The sequence below is a fragment of the Barbus barbus genome, assembly GCF_936440315.1.
Source record: "Barbus barbus genome assembly, chromosome: 19".
Taxonomy (NCBI): Eukaryota; Metazoa; Chordata; class Actinopteri; order Cypriniformes; family Cyprinidae; genus Barbus; species Barbus barbus.
This window is the reverse complement of record NC_136747.1, coordinates 21,683,896-21,705,203: the sequence shown is the minus strand read 5'-3', so window position 1 is coordinate 21,705,203 and position 21,308 is coordinate 21,683,896. Positions and strand designations below refer to the sequence as shown.

Here is a 21,308-nt window from a genome sequence, read left to right as displayed (position 1 = left end):
AAAAAAAGTACAGAACAGAACAGAACAACCAAATGTGCAAACCATGAAATGTAAATCTTGTTCTGGCAGAGCCTTGTGGAATCTTGTTTATTTGACTTAACCCAGTATGGAGAGGTAGCCGCCTCCTTTAACACTGCCTTATTACTCTTCCACACTCTGCCTTGATAACTTCCCCTTGATTCTTCATTATTAGTCCACAGCCACAGGTAAGCATATTGTTCTCTATTCATGCATATGGAAGATTTTTGATTTCTCTGTAGAGCACAACTACTAATGAGCCTAGTCAGATCTTGCATAGGCCTATTCTTTGTTGGTTTGCAATATTGATCATTACATTAATATACACTACATTAAACAGTTATAAATGCATCCCAGTCAGTCGCTTTACTCAATACAGATTTATGTATGCTTCTGAGCTAATTTATTGATTTTTTTAGTACTTTTTTTGTGAGTTCAATCTACATTAAATAAAGCCTTAAATAATCTTTATGAGGCTAAATCTGCAATATAGGTTGGAAAAAAACATAGGCTAAATACATTTTGGTTTACTACAGTTTCGTAGGACACTTTCATGACACTGATTGTGTTCAAATCTTAAAAGTAGATGGAATAATATGCACAGCCAGTTTCCTAATTACAGCATGCAAAAATTTGGGAACATATTTCAGAGGTGAGGGTTTTTTCTTTCTAAAGAGAGGTATCTTTAAGTCACATTTCTTCTTTTTTTCTAGTTTTGAAGTATTTTCATTTTTTTCAGCAACACTAACACTAATTTAACAGTAGAGGGTGATTAAAACATTTGTGTTGTTTTAAGGTTTAAGGCGCTATATAAATACATTTTGACCTGGACCTTGATAAAGAGCAACTTAAAGCCAAATTGAGAAACGTTATTTTAAGTACGATAAACATGACTAGGTCAAGATATTAAAAATGATAGGGAACTGTCTATTGACTGTCAGTGGTTCAGCCTCACACAAATAATAATAATAATTCAGATGTTTGGTATTGTGGCTTTATTTTAATGACAATTTTAAAAACGCATTGTTGGGATGAAATATGCCCACACTTGTGTCTGTCAGATTTTATTAGATTCATTTTTGTACTTTTTGGTAATTATTATTATTTTTTTTCAACTTGTGTTAATTTACAGTTTTGGCCGGAAATCTTGACTGACTTACATCGATCCTTACTAAGGATACAATTTCACACCTTTGTTTGTGCATTAATATCTCATATCTTCTATTCTTCTATCACTCAAAGGGAGACCATGGGAAATGCACAGAGTGGAGGGATTCCCAGAGAGATCCTGGATGACCTCAAGCTGACCACCAGGTTCTCAGAATCTGAGATCACCCAGTGGTATGAGAACTTCCAGAAGCAGTGTCCGACAGGTCGCATATCACTACAGCAGTTTGAGGAGATCTACGCTAAATTCTTCCCCGAAAGTGATGCCAAAGCTTACTCCCAACACGTTTTTCGGTCCTTTGACGCCAATGATGATGGGACATTAGACTTTAAAGAGTATGTTGTTGCACTTCACATGACGTCCTCAGGCAAGTCAACCTTGAAGCTAGAGTGGGCCTACTCACTGTTTGATGTGGACAAGAATGGTTACGTCACAAAATCTGAAGTGACTGAACTCAGCCAGGTAAGAAAATAAATCGATTTCACATAAATTGTACACAAACAGCTGCTGAAGGAGCTGTTCTTCATCCTAAAAACCTCCATTCCACAGATTTGCTCTGTTCCCAATATATTTATTATAGAATTTACTATGAACATATAATACTATACTTTTTATTTACTTGATATATTTTTGTTAGCTTAAAATGTGTCATTTCTGTGCCACTAAAGTCACCAAACAGAAAACATTATTGACAGTAAGGTAAAACTGCTTGGCGAAATTTTGTGAGCAAATTTCAGCCATTTACGAATCTGCAAAAGCAGAAGTTTCAACCGCAAGCTTTTTAAAGGTTAGATTCAGATTGGTTGTCAATGTTTTCTATCATTCATCACCTGGAAAAAATCGTTCTTAAAGTTTTTGCATATTATTGTTTCTGTGTCGTTGTCATTAGTTGTGTTGTGGACTTCGCAGTGCTTGTGGACTTCACAACAGAATTAAAACAATTTTTTTTTTACTTTACAGTTACAGTTAAAAATGCTGACATCCATTGGGAAAACATAATGATATAACATCATTAACATAAACTCCGACAGTACTTAAAACAGTAAAAATGCAGTCAGATACTGTTTCTCATCTAAATTTTGCAGGCGACATCCAAAAATTTCAGATTTTCAAGTTTCGAGTGTGGGCTAAAAGGTTTCCCATGCAGATTTCGCTCGTGTTCCAAGTTCAAGTTCAAGTTCAAGTTGAGCTTTATTGTCATTCCGCTACATGTGGGGACATGCAGTGGAACGAAATGTCGTGTCTCGCAGGACCACGGTGCTACATTCCAGTTGGTCACATGTATTATTATACTTTTTATTTACCTGATAGATGTTGTTAGGTTGAACTGTGTCATTTCTGTGACTCCAACCTCACCAAATAGAATTTCATAATTAGTGATTTCAAACAGGTTTCCTTGAACACGCCCCCATCTGTCACTGGTCAGACAAATAGATAGCCCCGCCCCCAAATAGATTGGTTGACTCAATGTCCATTCAATTGTACAATTCATCAACTATTGCTACACTATTGATAATGAGCAGATGCCTGCAAAACTGTGGCAATGTGACTGTATCTTAAGTTTGCCTGGTGTTGGACACCCCATCTAAGTCATAAGGGACCATGAATGTGTCTCAGACTCTGAGTCAGGTCATTTTGACAGTGACTATTAAAACATAAAGAGCATTTAACATTAAAGCTGACCTAAGAACAGCAATTAGAAGCATAGAGTGACATCATCCTTAAGCTTGAGCTCTATAAGGACTCATTGCGGAGGGAGGCAGAAGGATTGGGTGGTGGGTACTGTGAGAGAGATAAGCGCTTCAATGTGCAATCAGGATTTAAGACCTTGGGCGCAGGGGGATTCAATGACATGTCAACTCTTAAGCCTTCTTCTTAGAAATGGCCGATCAGTTTCCCAGGGAGTAGTGTAAAGTGTTGGACAGAGATGTTGTAGTATGAATCAACATAATAAATTACATCCCTTATATCATCTGAAAACAGTAAACTTTCCTTTAAAAAATAAACTTGTAATATTACATCAAAGCAGGGCTGTCTTTTGGATTATGACAACCGAGAACACTCTGTTGTGAATATTTGTGAATTGTGGTACATGAGTACTCAAGGGGACGACAGAGTTTCCTTCAAATGTCTGTGCCATTACTGTATGTGTTTAATTATCTGTAAACTTGAATTTGCTCAGCAAGATTCTCTTCAAACTGTAGTAGCTCCACCTTGACAGAAAATTAATTATATAGGAGACACTTGCAGCATCACTGAGACTGATCACTGATTAGCAATCTCAGATGTGTCAAATACTAATTTTGCCTGGCTTATTGGAGTAAAAATGGATAGATCACCACAAAATAAAAATGACTTTGCAATTTACTCACCTTCTTGCCGTTCCAAACATATACCTTTCTTTCATGGAACAGAGAGAGAGACTCTAAACAATGAACTGAACATAAAGTAAAAATGAATGAGGGTTGTCAAGCTCCAAAAATGATTAAAGTCAACTCACACAAAGACAATAACTATAATGATGATAACCACATCAATGCATTATAATATTCTGTTCATTGTAAGTTCACACGGCAGTTTTGTCGTCTGCCACTTTAAATTCTTGAGGTCTTTAAAGTCGTTTGGTTTCTGATTGGCTGTCAGTGTTTTTTATCATCTGTCAGCAAGGTAAAAAGTCATTCTGAAAGTGATTCCAATGATATTGTTTCTCTGTATCTTTATCGTTATAGTTGTTGTATTAAAACATTATAGCTGTAATTACAGTTACAGTTATCGTTCTTGGTGTGAACAGGTCTTACTCACTATATTCCAGGTCTTCTTAATTCATACAACTGGTTTGGCGTGAACAGACCAAAATTTAAATGGTTATTGAAACATTTTTAATTTCTTTTTCAGCATTACAACTTTTCTGGATTTATATATGGTTACCGAGTGATTAATTGAAAGTCTGGCCATTTTAGTCTTTTATTTATTACACTTTTTCACCTTGTATGTTTTGAGTTAAAAGTGCACTCTAGACATGGCTGTCCTCTTTATCTTGCTAAAGCTCTCAAGTAAGATTGGCACAGCTGGCACCATTTCATCTATTTGTATTGGCCTATTGTTAGGTAACTTCAGTTATCTTAAGTTGAGCCGAAGCAGCAGGCAAACAAATTACCAAACAAGCAAGTTAAGCTCTAAAGAAGGAGTAAGACATATATAGCACTTAGGCCAAACAGATAGGGTGCTAAAGGAAAGTGAGGAGAAATAAATTTAGCACATAGCCTGAACACAATCCATTGAACACAATCCAAAATTGAGCTAAGCATGGATTACAGGACAAAATAACAGACTTGGAAATAGGTTTGTGCGTCATGAGATGTTATCCAAAGAATAGGTCCATGTAATGGCCAACAACATTGTCATACAAAAAAATAAAAAAATAAAAAATAAATAAATATGTCCTACATTACAGCAATTATGACATCAGCTGAACTCTGACTAAACTGAAACATTCAAAATACATTTTTAATAAAGAATACTAGGCTACACCCTAACATGCAACATGTTGAGACCCATAAAACATTATATAAATCTACAAGGTAAAATGTATTACTTGACCCATTAACAAAGACACAAATGTGAAATATACAGTATAGATTATGTATATTGGCTTTCTTAGTGGCACAGTAACTCAAATATAAATTGCCACTAAACCTACAGTGATTCAAATGAAAATTCCGTATTCGCTTTGATGGATTTGGTGAGTTCATTCTAGCCAATAACTCTGTCATTTGATCCTGTTCTCTCTCTTTTCCCACCAGGCAATTTTCAATCTCATACCAAAAGCGAAACAGGCAAATCTTCCCAGTGATGAGAGCACGCCAGAGAAGAGAGCAGAGAAACTCTGGGCCATCTTTAACAAAAAGGACAACGGTAAGAAAACTAACTTAGGATTCTTATGATTCATTGTTAATTGATATTAGCATACAGAGAAAACGTCTCGGGTTACTTGCGTAACTCATGTTCTCTGAGTAGGGAACGAAACGCTGCGTAGCTATGACGCATTGGGAACGCCCTCTGGGTGTGCCGATTGTCTGAAGCCCTTATAGAATCACGCTAATTCATTGGCTGATGGCGCGGATGCCGTCCCAGACGTTCTTTTGTCGCCATCCTTATACTGGCGAACGCTCCATCTGCTCCTCAGATTTCTCTGCCGAAAAAGGCCACTTGTCGGCAGCGCGAGGAGCTTGGCAGCAGACGCAGCATCTCGTTCCCCACTCACAGAACATGGGTTACGCAAGTAACCCGAGACATTCTCTTTCATAGGTTCACTCAACGCATTGGGAACGATATATCAAACAAGCCTAGCTAAGGCGCTGCTGTATCTGGCCCGAAGATGAACCAGATAGCATCCATGGCTGGTTCAAACAGACATGAACCGGGAACCAGGAGCCATGTCAAGATCCTGATAAAAGTGAGCGGCGAGGAACATCTTGCCGCTATATAAATATCCTCTAGGGGGACTACTCTAAAGGGAACTTGAGAGGAAACCACATTCCCATTAGAGTGTGCCCAAACGCTTAGAGGTGAAGATCATGCAAATTGTAAGCCAGCAATTTTGCTTCCCTCACCCCGTGACAAATTCTGTGCTTCGATGCGGCTTCGATTCCTGCGTCCCGAAGGCCAACTTCTGAGAAGTGAGTCCTGACCCCAAGAAGAGGGGAGATCAGAGGACTTGAGGCTATGGAATAGCATTCCTGAACTACCACATAGCATAGCTCTCTGGCCGGAGGCCTCAGCCACCGGAGGAAACGTGTATCAAGGGGGTGTCTGCCCACTGACTGGCCACCAAGAGGGGTGTGGTAGGCCAATAACGCAGCCACGTAGACCTTCAGGGTGGAGTGAGTTAACCCTGCAGAGGAACGGGCCTGCAAGATCTCCAGAACTGTACCAATCGGGCAGTTGATTGGGTCGAGGGCCACATCATGAAGCGACACTTCCACTTCAGGGCTTACGGTTTCCTCGTACTCCGGAGAGCAGAGGCTTCTAAAATGCTCTGTAGCGACATGAGGCCTCACGACACTCGCCGAAACAGTTGAGCTCTTGGAGCGGAGGCCTCAGCATGACGACACTCTAGATCGAGAGGAGACCTACTACACTCCATACGCTGGACATCTTATAAGGAGGCTCACTAGGACCTACCACTTACATAACTGCCCCAGCAGAACTCTGGTGAGCGGAGGCCTTTAAAACTCTCTGTAGCGAGAGGAGGCCTGACGACACTTGTCGAGACAGCCAAACTCTTGGAGTCGCATGACGACTCTCTAGATTGAGAGGAGGCCTACTACACTCCATACACTGGACATACTGAGAGGAGGTTACCTAACACTCACTTAACTGCCCTAGCGGAGCTCTGGCGAGCGGAGGCCTCAAAGACTCTCTGTAGCGAGAGGAGACCTGACAACACTTGCCGAAGCGGTCGGGCTCTAGGAGCGGAGGCCTCAGCATGACGACTCTCTAGATGGAGAGGAGGCTTACTACACTCCACATGCTGGGATCTTGTAAGGAGGCTCACCGAGGGCCTAACACTCACAGACTGTCCCAGCGGAGTTCTGGCAAGCGGAGGCCTCGAAACCTACACCGCTTGCAGTGACCGTTTCGAAGGGAAGAACCCGATAATGGTACACTTTGCCCCCAAAGCAAACTTCAGGAACTCCCTTGTTCGATTACCAGAACCTGCTCGGGGCCCACAGTGTGGGAGAAACCCAGATGAAAGTGGCGACGAAGCGCCAAACTGCTTCTACAGTGCGCAGGACCCATGGAGACACATCTGGCAGTAGTTTTCACGCTGCCAATGGTCTGCTAAGGGAACCAGTCTCTCGAAACTGGTCTCTGGTGTGCTTAGAGCTGCTAGCTCGGTGCCCTGGAGCGGCGGACCAGCAGGAGATGGCCGAACCAGCTGCTCTAGAGACCTTCGAAGGGGTGGTGAGCCTCTCAGTTCCGCTACGTTTCCGGGGCAGAAGAGACTGAGAGAAGCGCTCGCTGGAGACCGCTGCACCCTGGAACACTGGCAGGGTTGGCAGACCGATCTCCTTTTTTTTTTTTTTTGCAATATAAAAGCAGCAAAAAGAGTGTTATGTAATTTGTAAATGCCGAATTAAGCCGCTCAGAAACCGCTCGTCGAGTTTAGTTTCGACTGGGATTCGCGGGGCTCGTGGGGCCAATCAATAGAGAGCTTCCCTGAGGCGTATGCCAGCACGTCTATAAGCTCTGAGTAGGCCGCGCTTCCTGGTCGCTAGGCAGGAGTGCGTCAGTTAAAGCAGGCCCGAAATCCTTAGAGTCGGACGCCGCGGTGTACAAAGATTTTTCTAGCCCGGAAGAAATCGTTTAGTGTGCCTCCGGGCTAGAGCATAAAAATCATAAGAGAAGTCCCGTGAATCCACGCACGCTGGCTCAGGCGAGAAAGGGAGAGAAAGGGCAAGGCCCTTCTGCTCTCTCTCATCGCCTCGAGCTCAACATCCGAACCCCAGGCCGCGGATTCACGGAGGGCCTAGGCTGCTTCCGGAGTGCGACGGGGAAAGACGGACGACTTGAACAGTTATACATTTAAGCATCATAAACCTCATCGCACGTGTGTGAAAAGCCCAAACATAAAGTTAACACTCTTACTGTGCGGGTCGTTGCTCGCGATGAAGCGAGAACACGGCGGCTGGCAGCGACGAAAATCCATGCACTCCACCGCGAGGAGAACATCGTTCCACTATCACAGTCGCTGAAGTGCAAATGAAGAAGCTCAGCGAAAAAAACAGTCTGAATATCGGGCCAGAAAAACCGCCATAGAAGGGCTGATATGGCCACTTCGTGAAGGCAGAGAAATCTGAGGAGCAGATGGCACGTTCGCCAGTATAAGGATGAAGACGTAAGAACGTCTGGGATGGCATCCGCGCCATCAGCCAATGAATTGGCGTGATTCTATAAGGGCTTCAGACAATCAGCACACCCAGAGGGCATTCCCAATGCGTCATAGCTACGCAGCGTCAAGTGAACCTATGAAAGAGAACATTTAGAAAGTAAATTCTCTCTCACACATGCAGAACGAGTCGCAGAGGGAGAGTTCATCGAGGCCGTTCAGTCAAACGAAGCTGCGCTTCGGCTCATTCAGTATGACCATAAATGACCCAACATAATCATGTTCATACAAACAGTGGTTTTGTCATGCCTGACTTCATGTGCATTTGTTGTATATTAAATGTTTTCATTAAAGATTCGCCATCCTTAATTTGTGTGTTGCCATTGTGTTCTGCTAGTTTATTAAAGCAACTGTAGTTTTTTTTTTTATCTTGAAATTTCAGTTTCAAAGTCATTTTGATAGTACACTCACATCTAAAAAGATAAAAAGAAGCCTGGTCTCATGAAATTGCATATAAATAGTAGCCTACGCCAATTAAAAACGAAAACTTGCGTGGTATTAATACGCCAACAATTTACTTTGGACAGTTACTACATTTAGTACCTACAGTTGAAATATTCTATTCTATTCCATTTGACTGTAATTTCTAGGTTAAGGGTAGGCTGTGTTTGATTTCTGTCATGCATTTGTTGAATTAGAGGTTTGTTTGCACGGCCCATAGGCATACATTATAACTCTAATAGTTTTTTTTTAGATTGCAGTTTTCTTTTAGTTGATGTATACCATTGTTTAGTGTCCGTTTGAAATTGTTTAATTATTCTCTCATATTAAAATATGGTGTCATTTCATTGTAGCCTATGTTAATCCAAACAATCTTCTTATGGTTTATTTTTGCACTATTACATTGTATTATTGCAAAACATTTGTGTAAAGATTTTTTTTTTCTCCAGACAGAATATTATAGGTTAGTTACTGATTGAATGGAATATTAAATAGTAACACATACAATTATGTGTATGCTTTTACCATAACTTGAATATGTATGCTGTAACATGACATCACTAAATGAACATTGGCTTAAAAATATGCAAAAATTCTCTCTCCTCTCTTTGTTTGTGATTCTGATTTTCTTTCTCACCGTTTCTCATTCTCTCCATCTCCCACTTTATCTCTGTCTATTACGGGGGAGATTATTCACATAATCTTCTGTCCAGCTTTTGAAAGCATCTGTCTAGAGCTGCTGGTATTCTGGTTTTTCTGTAATCTGTCCATCACTCCATCTTGTTGTATATTCAGATTATTTTATATATTGTGCTTTTTGATCTTATTGAAAGCCCAAAATATAATGAAGTGAAGAATGATTGTACAGATTGACAAAACCTAGAGAGCCAGACGTGATCCAAACTAAATTGAAAGCGCAGATGTTCTCAGAACTCATGGAGCTAAAAGTCTAAATCTAAATCATTATGTGAACACAAACATTTCTGAAGCATTTTTTTTTTTTTACTATTATTGTACAAACAGCAAAACAAACATCAAGACCTACATTTCAAATTAACACAAAGGTTCCCATTGTTGCGTGTAGGACACGATTGACATTGAATAATAAAATTGCAGTCCAAAACTACAACTTGAATTCCGGAAATGTTGGGATGTTTTTTAAATTTAAATAAAATGAAAGCTAAAAGAATTTGAAATCACATGAGCCAATATTTTATTCACAATAGAACAGAGAGTATAACAAATGTTTAAACTGAGAAATTTTACAATTTTATGCACAAAATGAGCTCATTTCAAATTTGATGCCTGCTACAGGTCTCCAAATAGTTGGGACGGGGGCATGTTTACCATGGTGTAGCATCTCCTCTTCTTTTCAAAACAGTTTGAAGACATCTGGGCATCGAGGTTATGAGTTTCTGGAGTTTTGGTGTTCTGGAGTTCTGACAATTTGGTCCCATTCTTGCCTGATACAGGTTTCCAGCAGCTGAAGAGTCGTGGTCATCTTTGACTATTTTTTGTTTAATGATGCGCCAAATGTTCTCTATAGGTGAAAGATCCGGACTGCAGGCAGGCTAATTCAGCACCCGGACTCTTCTACTATGAAGCCATGTTGTTGTAATAGCTGCAGTTTGTGGTTTTGCATTGTCGTGCTGAAATACACAAGGCCTTCCCTGAAATTGACGCCATCCGGAGTGGAGCATATGTTTCTCTAAAACCTTTATATACCTTTCAGCATTCATAGTGCCTTCCAAAACATGCAATCTTTTGAACTGAACGCTGATAACACGCTGGAAGTTCTTCCTCCTCTTTAGGCCGGATGACACGGCGTCCATGATTTCTCCAGTTTCTCTGAATCTTTTGATGATGTTATGCACTGTAGATGATGAGATTTGCAAAGCCTTTGCAATTTGAGGTTGAGAAACACTGTTTTTAAAGTATTCCATCATCTTTTTATGCACTCTTTCACAGATTGGAGAGCCTCTGCCCATCTTTACTTCTGAGAGACTCTGCGTCTCTAAGACATCCCCTTCATTGCTAATCATGTAATTAACTTAATTAGTTGCTATATGTTCTCCCAGCTGAATCTTTTCAAAATTTCTTTTTTTTTCCCAGCCCTTTGTTGACCCCGTGCCAACTTTTTTGAGACCTGTAGCAGGCATCAAATTTGAAATGAGCTCATTTAGAGGATGAAAGTGTAAAATTTCTCAGTTTAAACATTTGTTATGTTCTCAATGTTCTATTGCGAATAAAATATTGGCTCATGTGATTTGAAAGTCTTTTATTTTTCATTTTATTGAAATGTAAAAAACATCCCAACATTTTCGGAATTCAGGTTGTACTTAGAATAAATGTCAAGATCACATCTATTATGCTGATTACATGAATAAAGGGATGTTTCAACACCTGCAGTGCGTATAAACTTCTTTTTTAAAGGCCTAACCAAAATATACAGTGCCCTCCATAAGTATTGGAACAGTAAAGACAAAATTGCTCTGTTGGCTGTGGAGTTAAGACATTTGCAAATATGATTAAAAGATGAATATGAGACAAAAATACAGAATGTCACATTTTATTATTAGCCGTTTCAACACATACATGTTTTACCAAATAAAAAGAACAGCACTTTTAGAGTTCATCCCACTCATTGATGTGAGCATAAGTATTGGGACAGTTGAACATAAGGCAGATATAAAAGATGAAAAGCTATTATTTAGTTGCAGATCCCTTGCGCAAAATCACAGCAGTGAGTCTGTGACCCATAGACATCACCAGACTCTTGGTCTCATCCTTTGAAATGCTTTTCCCAGCCTTTAATGCAGCCGATTCCAATTGTTGCTTGTTTTTGGGAGTTTCTGCCTTTACTCTCCTCTTCAGCTGGTGAAATTCAAATTCATGTTCAATCAGATTTAAATCTTGACTTGGGCAATCTAAGACTTTCCATTTCTTTGCCCTCATAAATTCCTTGACTGACCTGGCAGGGTGTTTTGGGTCATTGTCCTGATGCAATATGAAGAACTTCCCAATGAATCTGGTGGCATTTTCTTGAATATTGGTAGGCAAGATGGTTTTGTACCCTTCCAAATTCATTCTGCTACTGTCATCATACATTAAGTCATCAGTAAAGTTGAGAGGGCCTGTTCCAGAGACAGCCATGCATGCCCATGCCATGACACCACCTCCACCATGCTTTACAGATGAGGCTGTATGCTTGGGATCATTGCAGTTCCCTTTTTTTCTCCACATTTTTGTTTTCCCATCACTTAGATAAATGTTCATCTTTGTCTCATCGGTCCATAAACACAGTTCCATAACTCTTCTGGCTCACCTTTGTGTTTTTTTGCAAACTCTAATCTTGCCTTTCTATTTTTGGTGCTGGTCAGAGGTTTGCATCTTGCTGTGTAGCATCTGTAATTCTGTGTCAAAGTCTCCTGAGGACAGTAGATTGTCAGAGCATCACCCCAGCTTTCTGGAAGTTGTTGGTGATTTTACAGACACGTCTTTTATGGTTCATTTTTACAGCTTTCATGATTTGTCTGTCATCAACTACTGTTGTTTTCTCAGCCGATCAGGTAGTTGTTGGTTGCTGGTGTCGCTGGTGGTTTCCAAACTTTTGATTTCTCCATGCCCTTTGTTTTTGCTATAGCTCTAATTGACTTCCTCTTTTCTTTTAGCATCCAAATTGCTTGCTTTTCTCTCAAAGTCAGCTCCCTCATTTTCATCCTGGTTTGTGTGTGTCATCATCAAATGCAAGATTCAGAATGCAGAAGTAATGATATAACTGATACGACACATTCCCTGCTTTTAATATCTGAAGAATGAATGCAACAGGACACAGTTGATCACTTAGAAAGACCTGTGAGGCAACTGTTACAATACTTATTCTCACATCAGATAGGGGATGAAACTCTAAAAGTGCTGAACTTCTTAGCTGGTAAAACATGTATGTGTTGAATCAACCAATAATAAAATGTGACATTCTGTAATTTTGTCTCATATTCATCTTTTAATTATATTTGTAAATGCCTTGACTCCACAGCCAACAGAGCAATTTTGTCTTTACTGTTCCAATACTTTTGGAGGGCACTGTAGATCTAAATTAGAAAATGTTATGCATGTAAACGTGGTTACTGATACTGCTGATTATGAAGGACGTCCTGAAGGTGTTCTCCTCAACACATTTCATCATTCCCTTCCCTCTCTAATGCATCCTCCACCTCATCCATTTCTCTCTCACAGTCCTCGCATCCCTCTCTCCCGCACCCCCCCACCAGTACCAGTCCATGAGGACTCTTTGCCCCCACCATACCCCCACTAGTCACTTCCTCCCTGTGGCTCCACGTGGTGTCGATAAACGCACCCTTCTGGCATTGCTGAACCAGACGGCTGACGGAGTAGAGGCTCCCACCACCGGTGGTGATGACCTCATCATAGGGCGGCGCATGGCTGGCAGCACGGGCCTCTTCCAGACGGATCCGGGCACGGCGCTTCATCTCAATCAGAGTTTTGGTGTAAGAGTTCAAGGTGAATACAGCTGCTGCCATGCAACAGCTGAAGGAGATCCACGCCAGGCTGTGGAAGAAGCACCAGTGTTTCAGAGAGGAAGTCTCTTATTTTCACCAAGACTGCATTCATTTAAAAACAGTAATATTGTGAAATATTATTCTAATTTACAGTAACTGTTTTATATTTTAATATAAAAAGTAATTTATTCCTATGATGCAAAGCTGAATTTTATAACATCTATTATAATCATACTAATATTTGGTGCTCAAGAAAGATGTTTTTTTATTATCAGTGTTGAAAACAGATGTTACTATTTTTGTGGAAACTGATAAATTTTTCAGGATTCTTTGATGATTATAAATTGAAATCTATTGTAACTATGTAAATGTCTTTATATTTTAATCTATTTAATGTGTTCTGCTTAATAAATGTATTATAAACACACACACACACACACACACACACACACGTTTGCTTAACTATCTAAATGGGGACATTATTTTACATAAATGTGGACTTCTATTGTTTTTTATATTTTATATATAGTTATACATTTTCTAACCTAAACCTAACCTAAAACCTCCTGAATTTTTACAGTTAAAAAACAAAAAAAAAACCTTTGTTTATTTTTATACCAGTTTTGCAAATGAGGATGACCCCAAAGGAGGTTTTTGGAGATTTTGTCAGCTTTTGCTCACTTTTAGGTACAAATTTGTCCCCAAAATATGGTTAAGTAGGTACAAACACACTAATCTTACTGACCCCAAATTTTTGAATAGTAGGGTATTGTATACCAAAATAAACATGTACAAAATTGTAGTAATATACAGTGGGGTTTAAAACCACAAGGGAAATAATGTATACTGTCAGAAATAATTAATAAAAAATAAATATATAAACACACACACACATACATTAATTATTCATTTAAAAAATAGATTATAAAAATTATCCAAAAGACTATCAAAAGACTGCAGATTCAGATTCTATATTGAAGCCCGATTATCAATGTTATATCTGATTTTTGGAGACCACTGTACATTGCATGGTATTTGAAAGAAAGAAAGAAAGAAAGAAAGAAAGAAAGAAAGAAAGATCGAGACTTACGCAAATGACCAGCCGTAGTCCCATGTCTGAGGTCTCCAGTCTTTGGGCCCAATGCTGACAGTCATCTGAAATACTGTTGTATACATCATATGTGCCACCATTCCCATCATACCTGAAATGTAGAAAATATATTGTTCTCCCCGTTTGTCTCTGTTACATATTGATGAAAAACCGTTTTTTTTCCCAAAACTCTCAGAAACTCACCAGACAACACGGTACACATGGCAGCAAAAGCATTGATCTTGAGTGCATACATGTCCTTATTCAGACACAAGAGCAGCAATTCAACCCACATCAGAAGAAAACCCATCGCCAGAAGGCTGATGTATGCAAATTCTGATATCACTGAGAGCCACAGAACTCCTACAGGATATGAAACAGAATCAGAAATGAGCTATTTCATGCCAATTTCTGTATCTCTAGCTCATATACATCCAGCCCAATCTCACAGCAATTCGTACATATTTTACGAGGTGGCTAATTTGTACGAATTCATACGACCTCACTCATACAAATTCATACGATTTTTACTTAATCGTACGTATTTTACGAGGTTCCAATTCGTATGAATTTGTACGAATGACCTACACCTATCCCCGCCCCTAAACCTACCCATCACTGGGGTTTAGACAAATCGTACTAAATCGTACGAATTAGCCACCTTGTAAAATATGTACGAATTGCCGTGAGATCGCGTTGAAACATCTCACCTTGTGTTTCTCCAGGGGTCAGTTCAATGAAGCTCCGACATTTCTCACCTGTGAAGAATAGGCACAGTCTTTGCCAACTGTTTCTTGAGGAATCAATCTATCTATCAATCTATGTATCTGTCTATTTGTCTATCTTACTTTAAAAACTGTGATGTGCATATGCTCGTAACTTAAGAAACTTGCAGCCATGTCCTCAGAGTTGTGTAAGACTGTTTTGTTGTAGCAGATGTTGAGAACTGGGGTGACCCCATGGTGGTTAAATAAGAGTTAAGAAAGGCCACAACAGCAAACAGATGTTCAAAGGGACTGAATCAGGACATTAGTATCAAGAACAGCTTTGACAGCTGGCCATATGACAGTAGTTGCTTTATGTGTTAAAAGTGTGTTTTACTAATTTTCTTTGAACCCGAATTGAATTCCATTCATTGGAATTTTCTATGAAGTCTCCAGCCAAACAGCTGCAAAATAACAAGATTTAACATCTTTCTTAACATTATCATTAAAAACTAACAGGTATCAGAAAGAAGTATACTGAACCATTAGCCCTCACCAACACCGTCATTGTGTTTCTCACAGGACAACCAGAAGCCAGTGTGAAAGTAGCGCAGCATGTATTTGTCTTCACCCGTCTCCCAAATGTAGTGAACTGCATTTGCCAGATTTTTGGCTCTCATACGGGCCAGTTCCTCCTTCTGCTTGGGGGACATTGTCACATTGGAGTCTGGTTTCTTGGGGTCTGCTGTTGGGACCTCTGTGGAAAGAGGGAGAATTGAGTGGAGAAGACTGGAGAACTGAATAAAAGAACAATGAGAAATAAAAAGAGACTGATTGAATGCGTCAAACCTATTCTGTACGATTATAAATTGAATTGTGCAATTGACACTGATGGCTGTGTTTTCCAAGATATCTCTTATAATCACGTTATTCAACATTCACCTAATCTGAAACAAAACCTTTCGTTTTGAATCCTTCGTAATGTTCAGATTTAGTGATAATCTCCCTCAGTGTAAGAGGGGTTAAAACGATCTATTAGATTTGTAGAGGTCTGACCTGGAAGATTACACTACAGCAAGTACTGACCTGTAAATCTCTGATCTTTACAGTTTGAAAGTGCAGTAGGTTATTTTCAGGGGATTGTTGTTTGTTTTTGTTTTTAGTGTGGTTATGAGTAGTATGAAAGAACACATCTTTATCTGTAAACGGGCTGTAGCCTACTCTTCACTTCTTACCAAATGTTAGTTAAGTCTGTTAGGCAATGACTAGGAATGGGAGCTTATTCACAGCCAATTTCTTTAAAAGAATTACCAGAACAGAATGATGTTCGGTTTTGTTACAGGTTCACGCAAGTGTATTCCGTCGACGCAAACTCAATGTTGTAGAAAATACCCTGACAGAGTTTATTTATTCAACACCGCAATCCAATCTGGAAGCCCGCATCTGCCACTGAATAAAAAATTAAACTGGCAATTGCTACTTTTTATTACACAATTCTGACTTTTTTTTTTTTCACAATTGCCAGTTTACATCTAGCAATTCAGATAAAAACTCGCAATTGTGAGAAATGAAGTCAGAATTGTGAGATACTCGATTCTGAGAACATATCAGTCTTTTCTCCTCAGAACTGAACTTTATAACTCGTAATTTTATAGTTTATATCTCACAATTCTGAGAAAAAAATACGAGATGCAAACTCGCAATTGCGAGCAAAAAAGTTCACTTTTCACAATTGCAAGGTTATATCCAACAATTCTGACTTTATATCTCGCAATTCTGACATTAGACTATATCTCGCAATAGTGAATTATCACAATTCTGAGAAAAAAAGTCAGAATTGCAAGTTTATATGACGCAATTCTAAAAAAAAAAGTCAGAATGATGTAAACAGTGCACACTCCTAAAAATAAAGGTTCTATATAGGCATCTCTGGTTCCATGGAAACTTTCCACCTTACAAACGGTTCTTTATAGTGAAAAAGTGTTCTTTAGATATGTTAATAAAACTAAGAAAAGATATTTCATTTAAGAACTGTTCACAGAGAGGTTCTTTGAGGAACCAAAAATCTATGGATCTATGGGTTCGCTGTGAAACCCTCCTTTTCTAATCTTTATTTTAAGAGTGCAGTTATACTTCTTACCAGTTGTATAAGGCTGGCTATTGTTCTGTCCACAGTTCTTCATTTTGACCGGCGACAGACAGAGAGGTTTGACCACTTTATGTGTCCCCTCGCACCAGTATGAAGTACAGAAGGCCAAAACAGAGAGCGCTAGGGCCAGAGAGGTCAGCGAGAGAGACAGCAAGGACCGATTCCTGCGGGACAAATGCTCCAGCATGGTGGAATGATACAGACCAGACCTGATACTGCAATTAACAAAGAAAAGACAACATTCAGATACTAAGACAGAAGCTTTGTGTGCCTATCCATCTACATATGAAATTAGAGTTAGTAAAGATGAGGCGAGGGAAAGGGACGAACGACATAAATGTGGTCAGTTGTGTACGGGAAAGCAAGATTACGAGACCTAAAGAAGTGTAGACCAATGTCAAAAGCCAGAGAGGCGTTTATATGAGCGGAAACAAATAGAAATTGAAGATGCAAAGGCAGAATTAAAAGTCAATGGAAGTGAGATGATGAGCAGAGGATTTAAAGGAAATTAGACAGATGTGAGCACGTGAAAACACACTTGCCAGTGCCTTAGGTTTCCATATAAAATGTCTTGGGTGAAATGCAGAAATGGCTCAGAAGGTGTTAAACATGTTCCCTTTGTCTACAACCAACAAATGTGGCCAATACGTCCTCAAAGTCAAAGGAGAAGAGGCTGTTGATCACGAATCTTCATACTGAATATTCAGACGTGTTTCCCGGATGCATGTTCTTCAGCTCAGCACATAGATGAAATTGGTCTTTAATCATGCAGTCAATCAAGAATGACCTTGTTTTTCGCTTTGATTTTACCCATCTCTCACCTGGTCTCTTTCTTAGAGAGATTTACAAAGATTTTCTGAGAATTACGTTTTTATATGTCTTAATCACCAACATCCATTTCTTTGTAATCCTTCATGATCTCTTCATGATCTGTGGAAGAAAGGTACATCTGTCTCTCCTGGTCTGTCCAGAACCCCCCAGACACCTAAGCAACAAACCGTATTAAGACAGATTAAGTATTATGAAGTAGATTATAGATCTTTGAGTCTGAGCTATAAATGTAATAGCAATTTAAATATTATATATATATATAAAACAGAATATTTAAAAGAAACATTTGCATGACATCACCATATTTCCAGATATGTGGTGCATATATGGCACTTCTATAAATTTTTTAAATTGTTATAAAGTAAAATGCATAAAATATGCACATAAAAGTTGTCAAACTGGTATTACACTTCCTAAAAAATATTTTATGCATTATCAAAATATAATAGACAGAAACATGGAAATGCAACCCACCTTCAGCCGTAAAGACTCTTCACCTCTGTTTCACATTTACTGTCACGGTCTCTCACTGTGTTTTCTTTTATTCATTCCCAACCTCGAGTGAATGTTTATGACAAACCCACCCAGATTTCACTTAATCCGCCTAAGTCCATCTGTTCCTTCGATTCTGACTCTTTCTATAGTTCCATTTAAATCTCTCTCTCTCTTCGCCTACAACCAGGTTACATTCATCTCTTCCATGCGAGACTGTTGAATTAAATGATTCTCTGTATATGTACACAGTGTCAAGTATTCCTAAGCACGTGTATTTTGTCCTTTCTATAATCTTTACAGATGACATTGTATTGTCCTGGACTGCACCCAAAACTAAGCAATTTAACTACAGCAGTGCCAAAAACGCTTTGTTTAAGGGATACAGTAGCTTAATGGTTAAAAGAATATGTGCTGCTAACCCAGTTGTTGCAGGTTCAGTGCCAATAAATGACATCACAATAATACAGTTTGCCTGCAGGAAATTACTCTGAATAACTTAGCAATTAAAAAAATCCTATTATATCGTGCTTTTTTCTGAAACCTTAGTCGCAAGCCTTTGCATCTTTATGAATGCAGTGCTGGGTCTGGACATATATTCCAGCACTTTCGCTTATTGTAATGATCCCCCTGCTGTTTAAAACACAGTAGTGCAATGGCATAACTCAGCTGGGCTCATCCTCAAGGTTTTCCGAATTATTTTGTGTGGATATTCGACATGCTCTTACAGGCTCCTGTATAAAAACTGTAAAGCTTTGCCTATTTTTTTTTTAAAGCTAATTAAATGTAAATATTACATTGAACCTCAAACATGCCATAACATAAATAATAAAGTCACTAGAATGAATGACACTTTTCAATGATCTTGTCACTTTATTTTTGAATTGTGCACTTTCACAGGTAACACCACAGGTTTACCATAGCTGATTAAATAAATAAATAAATATATTCGTAATAAAAAATAAAACTGTAACTGAAATTATAATTATAGTCAATACCGCATACATTTTTGAATTCTAATTATGATGATTTTGCTTATCATCCAATACCTTCTTCATTAACAGAATAGAAGTAGAATTCTGACAGAATGACATAAATATCAGGACCAAAACAACAGTCTGAAATAAATAAATCAATAAATAAAAACTACACTAATAAAAAAAACAATGTCTGATGAAGATGCATCTTTATGAACCATTTTACATCTTTAGATCAGTATTCAAAATGTTATACTTCTTTTCACCAATCCTCTCATATTGTTCATTTACTGCAGTAAACAATTGGCAACAAACATTGTGCATGATCGTCACTTGCTGCCTTCAGCAGATTTGTTTTGATATTGACCACAGAACAGATCCATTCCAAGCCAAACAACATATTCAAACATGTAAAAACAATAAAATCAATCAATAAATAAGCAAGTAAGTAGAAAGCAATGTGGTCGTCAAGTATTAGGACCCTCAAATTTTTTATACATCCCATACCTCTTCATATAACATAACCAACTAATGCATTAAAAAGGTTTATGACTGAAATGTCTCTTATCATATTAATCACTATAAGCCACATTTTCCAATATGCATAATTCTGTGATAAAAATGCTTACGGAAATGTTTACGGACAGTGATGCAATAGAAAGCAAATAAAAAACAACAGCAACAAAAACAAATATATTCAATGCTGGTTATACAAATTAAATGCCAAAGTATATCTGTGTCTCTTACGTGGCGGCTTCCTTGGTTACTCAGGTAGGTTTGGGAATAAACATTTTATTGTTCACTCTTTAAAGCAAGCTGGATGTTTATCCAGTTATGTTATTAGAGAAATATACACTACTGCTTAAAGATCTGTCTGGGGGCAGTGAGATATTTTAATGCTTTAGTCTCTTATGCTCAGCAAAGCTGCATTTATTTCATTAAAAAAAAATATATTTTTTAATTAAAAATAAATATTAATATTTCTTATTAATATCAATGTTGAAAACAGCTGTGCTGCTTAATATTTTTGTTTTCAATATTTTGTATTCTTTGATGAACAAAGAAAAAAACAGCATTAATTTGAAACAAAATAAAGTATTTTATTAATATTTATTTGAAAGAATCTTTTGTATCAATGTAAAAGTCTTTACTGTCACTTTTGATCAATTAAATGCATCCTTTGCTGAACTATTAAGTAAGTATAATATAAGTATAATATATACACTGCCACTCAAAAGTTTGGGATCAGTAAGATTTTTTATGTTTTTTAAGGGAGTCTCTTCTGCTCATCAAGCCTGTGAAGGCTCAGAATGATTTCTGAAGGATCATGGGACACTGAAGACTGGAGTAAGGATGCTGACAATTCAGCGCTGCATCAAAGGAATACATTCTATTTTAAAGTATATTAAAATAGAAAAATATTATTTTAAATTGCAATAATATTTCACAAAATAACATTTTTTTTCTGTATTTTTGATCAAATAGATACAGCCTTGATGAGCAGAAGACTTAAAAAAACGTACTGATCCCAAACTTTTGAGCGGCAGTGTATATATCCAAAATCTGCTCCAGTAGATATGACAGTTTTCCTAAAACCTTTAAGAACGACACCCTTATGGATTCTAAAACATCACCGGTTTCATTTTCTCAGTCCATCGTGTTGGAAAGGCCAGGTATGCATGCTTTTTTCCCCAAATCATAAAGTACATTGTTTTATATATTTACAGTATATTGTTGCTCATTAATATTTAAATATTTGCACACACTTATACACCCACATAATCAACTAGGATTGATGAAGGGAATGGGGAAAGGAGAAGGCTAGGGATGAAATGATACTGAATGGAGAACTCAAAAAATGCTATTGCCTTTCCCAGCCGCCCCAGTTCCATTGCCCCAAACCAATGGAGGTCGCTGAAGAACTGGAGCTTGTTGGGTAACTGTTCCTGTGAGGGACATAGGAGAT

The 21,308-nt window shown here is 38.4% G+C and overlaps 2 protein-coding genes across 2 annotated transcripts; one reads left to right on the top strand and one right to left on the bottom strand.

The window, feature by feature from the left end:
* The first annotated feature begins 103 nt into the window (after nucleotides 1-103).
* rcvrn3 (recoverin 3) lies at nucleotides 104-9,175 on the top strand. The gene is made up of 4 exons (XM_079440996.1): nucleotides 104-206; nucleotides 1,261-1,648; nucleotides 4,990-5,101; nucleotides 8,263-9,175. Exons 2-4 carry the CDS (start codon nucleotides 1,268-1,270, stop codon nucleotides 8,343-8,345), a joined length of 576 nt encoding a protein of 191 aa, XP_079297122.1. The 5' UTR covers nucleotides 104-206; nucleotides 1,261-1,267; the 3' UTR covers nucleotides 8,346-9,175.
* Nucleotides 9,176-12,748: 3,573 nt separating this feature from the next.
* LOC306884794 (germ cell-specific gene 1-like protein) lies at nucleotides 12,749-17,229 on the bottom strand (the record flags this gene model as incomplete). Its single annotated transcript, XM_079440988.1, has 6 exons — nucleotides 12,749-13,148; nucleotides 14,190-14,301; nucleotides 14,394-14,552; nucleotides 14,900-14,947; nucleotides 15,450-15,650; nucleotides 17,034-17,229. 6 exons carry the CDS (start codon nucleotides 17,227-17,229, stop codon nucleotides 12,749-12,751), a joined length of 1,116 nt encoding a protein of 371 aa, XP_079297114.1.
* Between the last annotated feature and the right edge of the window lie 4,079 nt (nucleotides 17,230-21,308).

Bases quoted from the DNA above. Each gene is read 5' to 3' on its own strand.
- rcvrn3 (XM_079440996.1), top strand. From the start codon at position 1,268: ATGGGAAATGCACAGAGTGGAGGGATTCCCAGAGAGATCCTGGATGAC. The intron at 1,649-4,989 runs GTAAGAAAATAA...TTTTCCCACCAG, and splicing joins AAGTGACTGAACTCAGCCAG to GCAATTTTCAATCTCATACC. The intron at 5,102-8,262 runs GTAAGAAAACTA...TCACACATGCAG, and splicing joins CTTTAACAAAAAGGACAACG to AACGAGTCGCAGAGGGAGAG.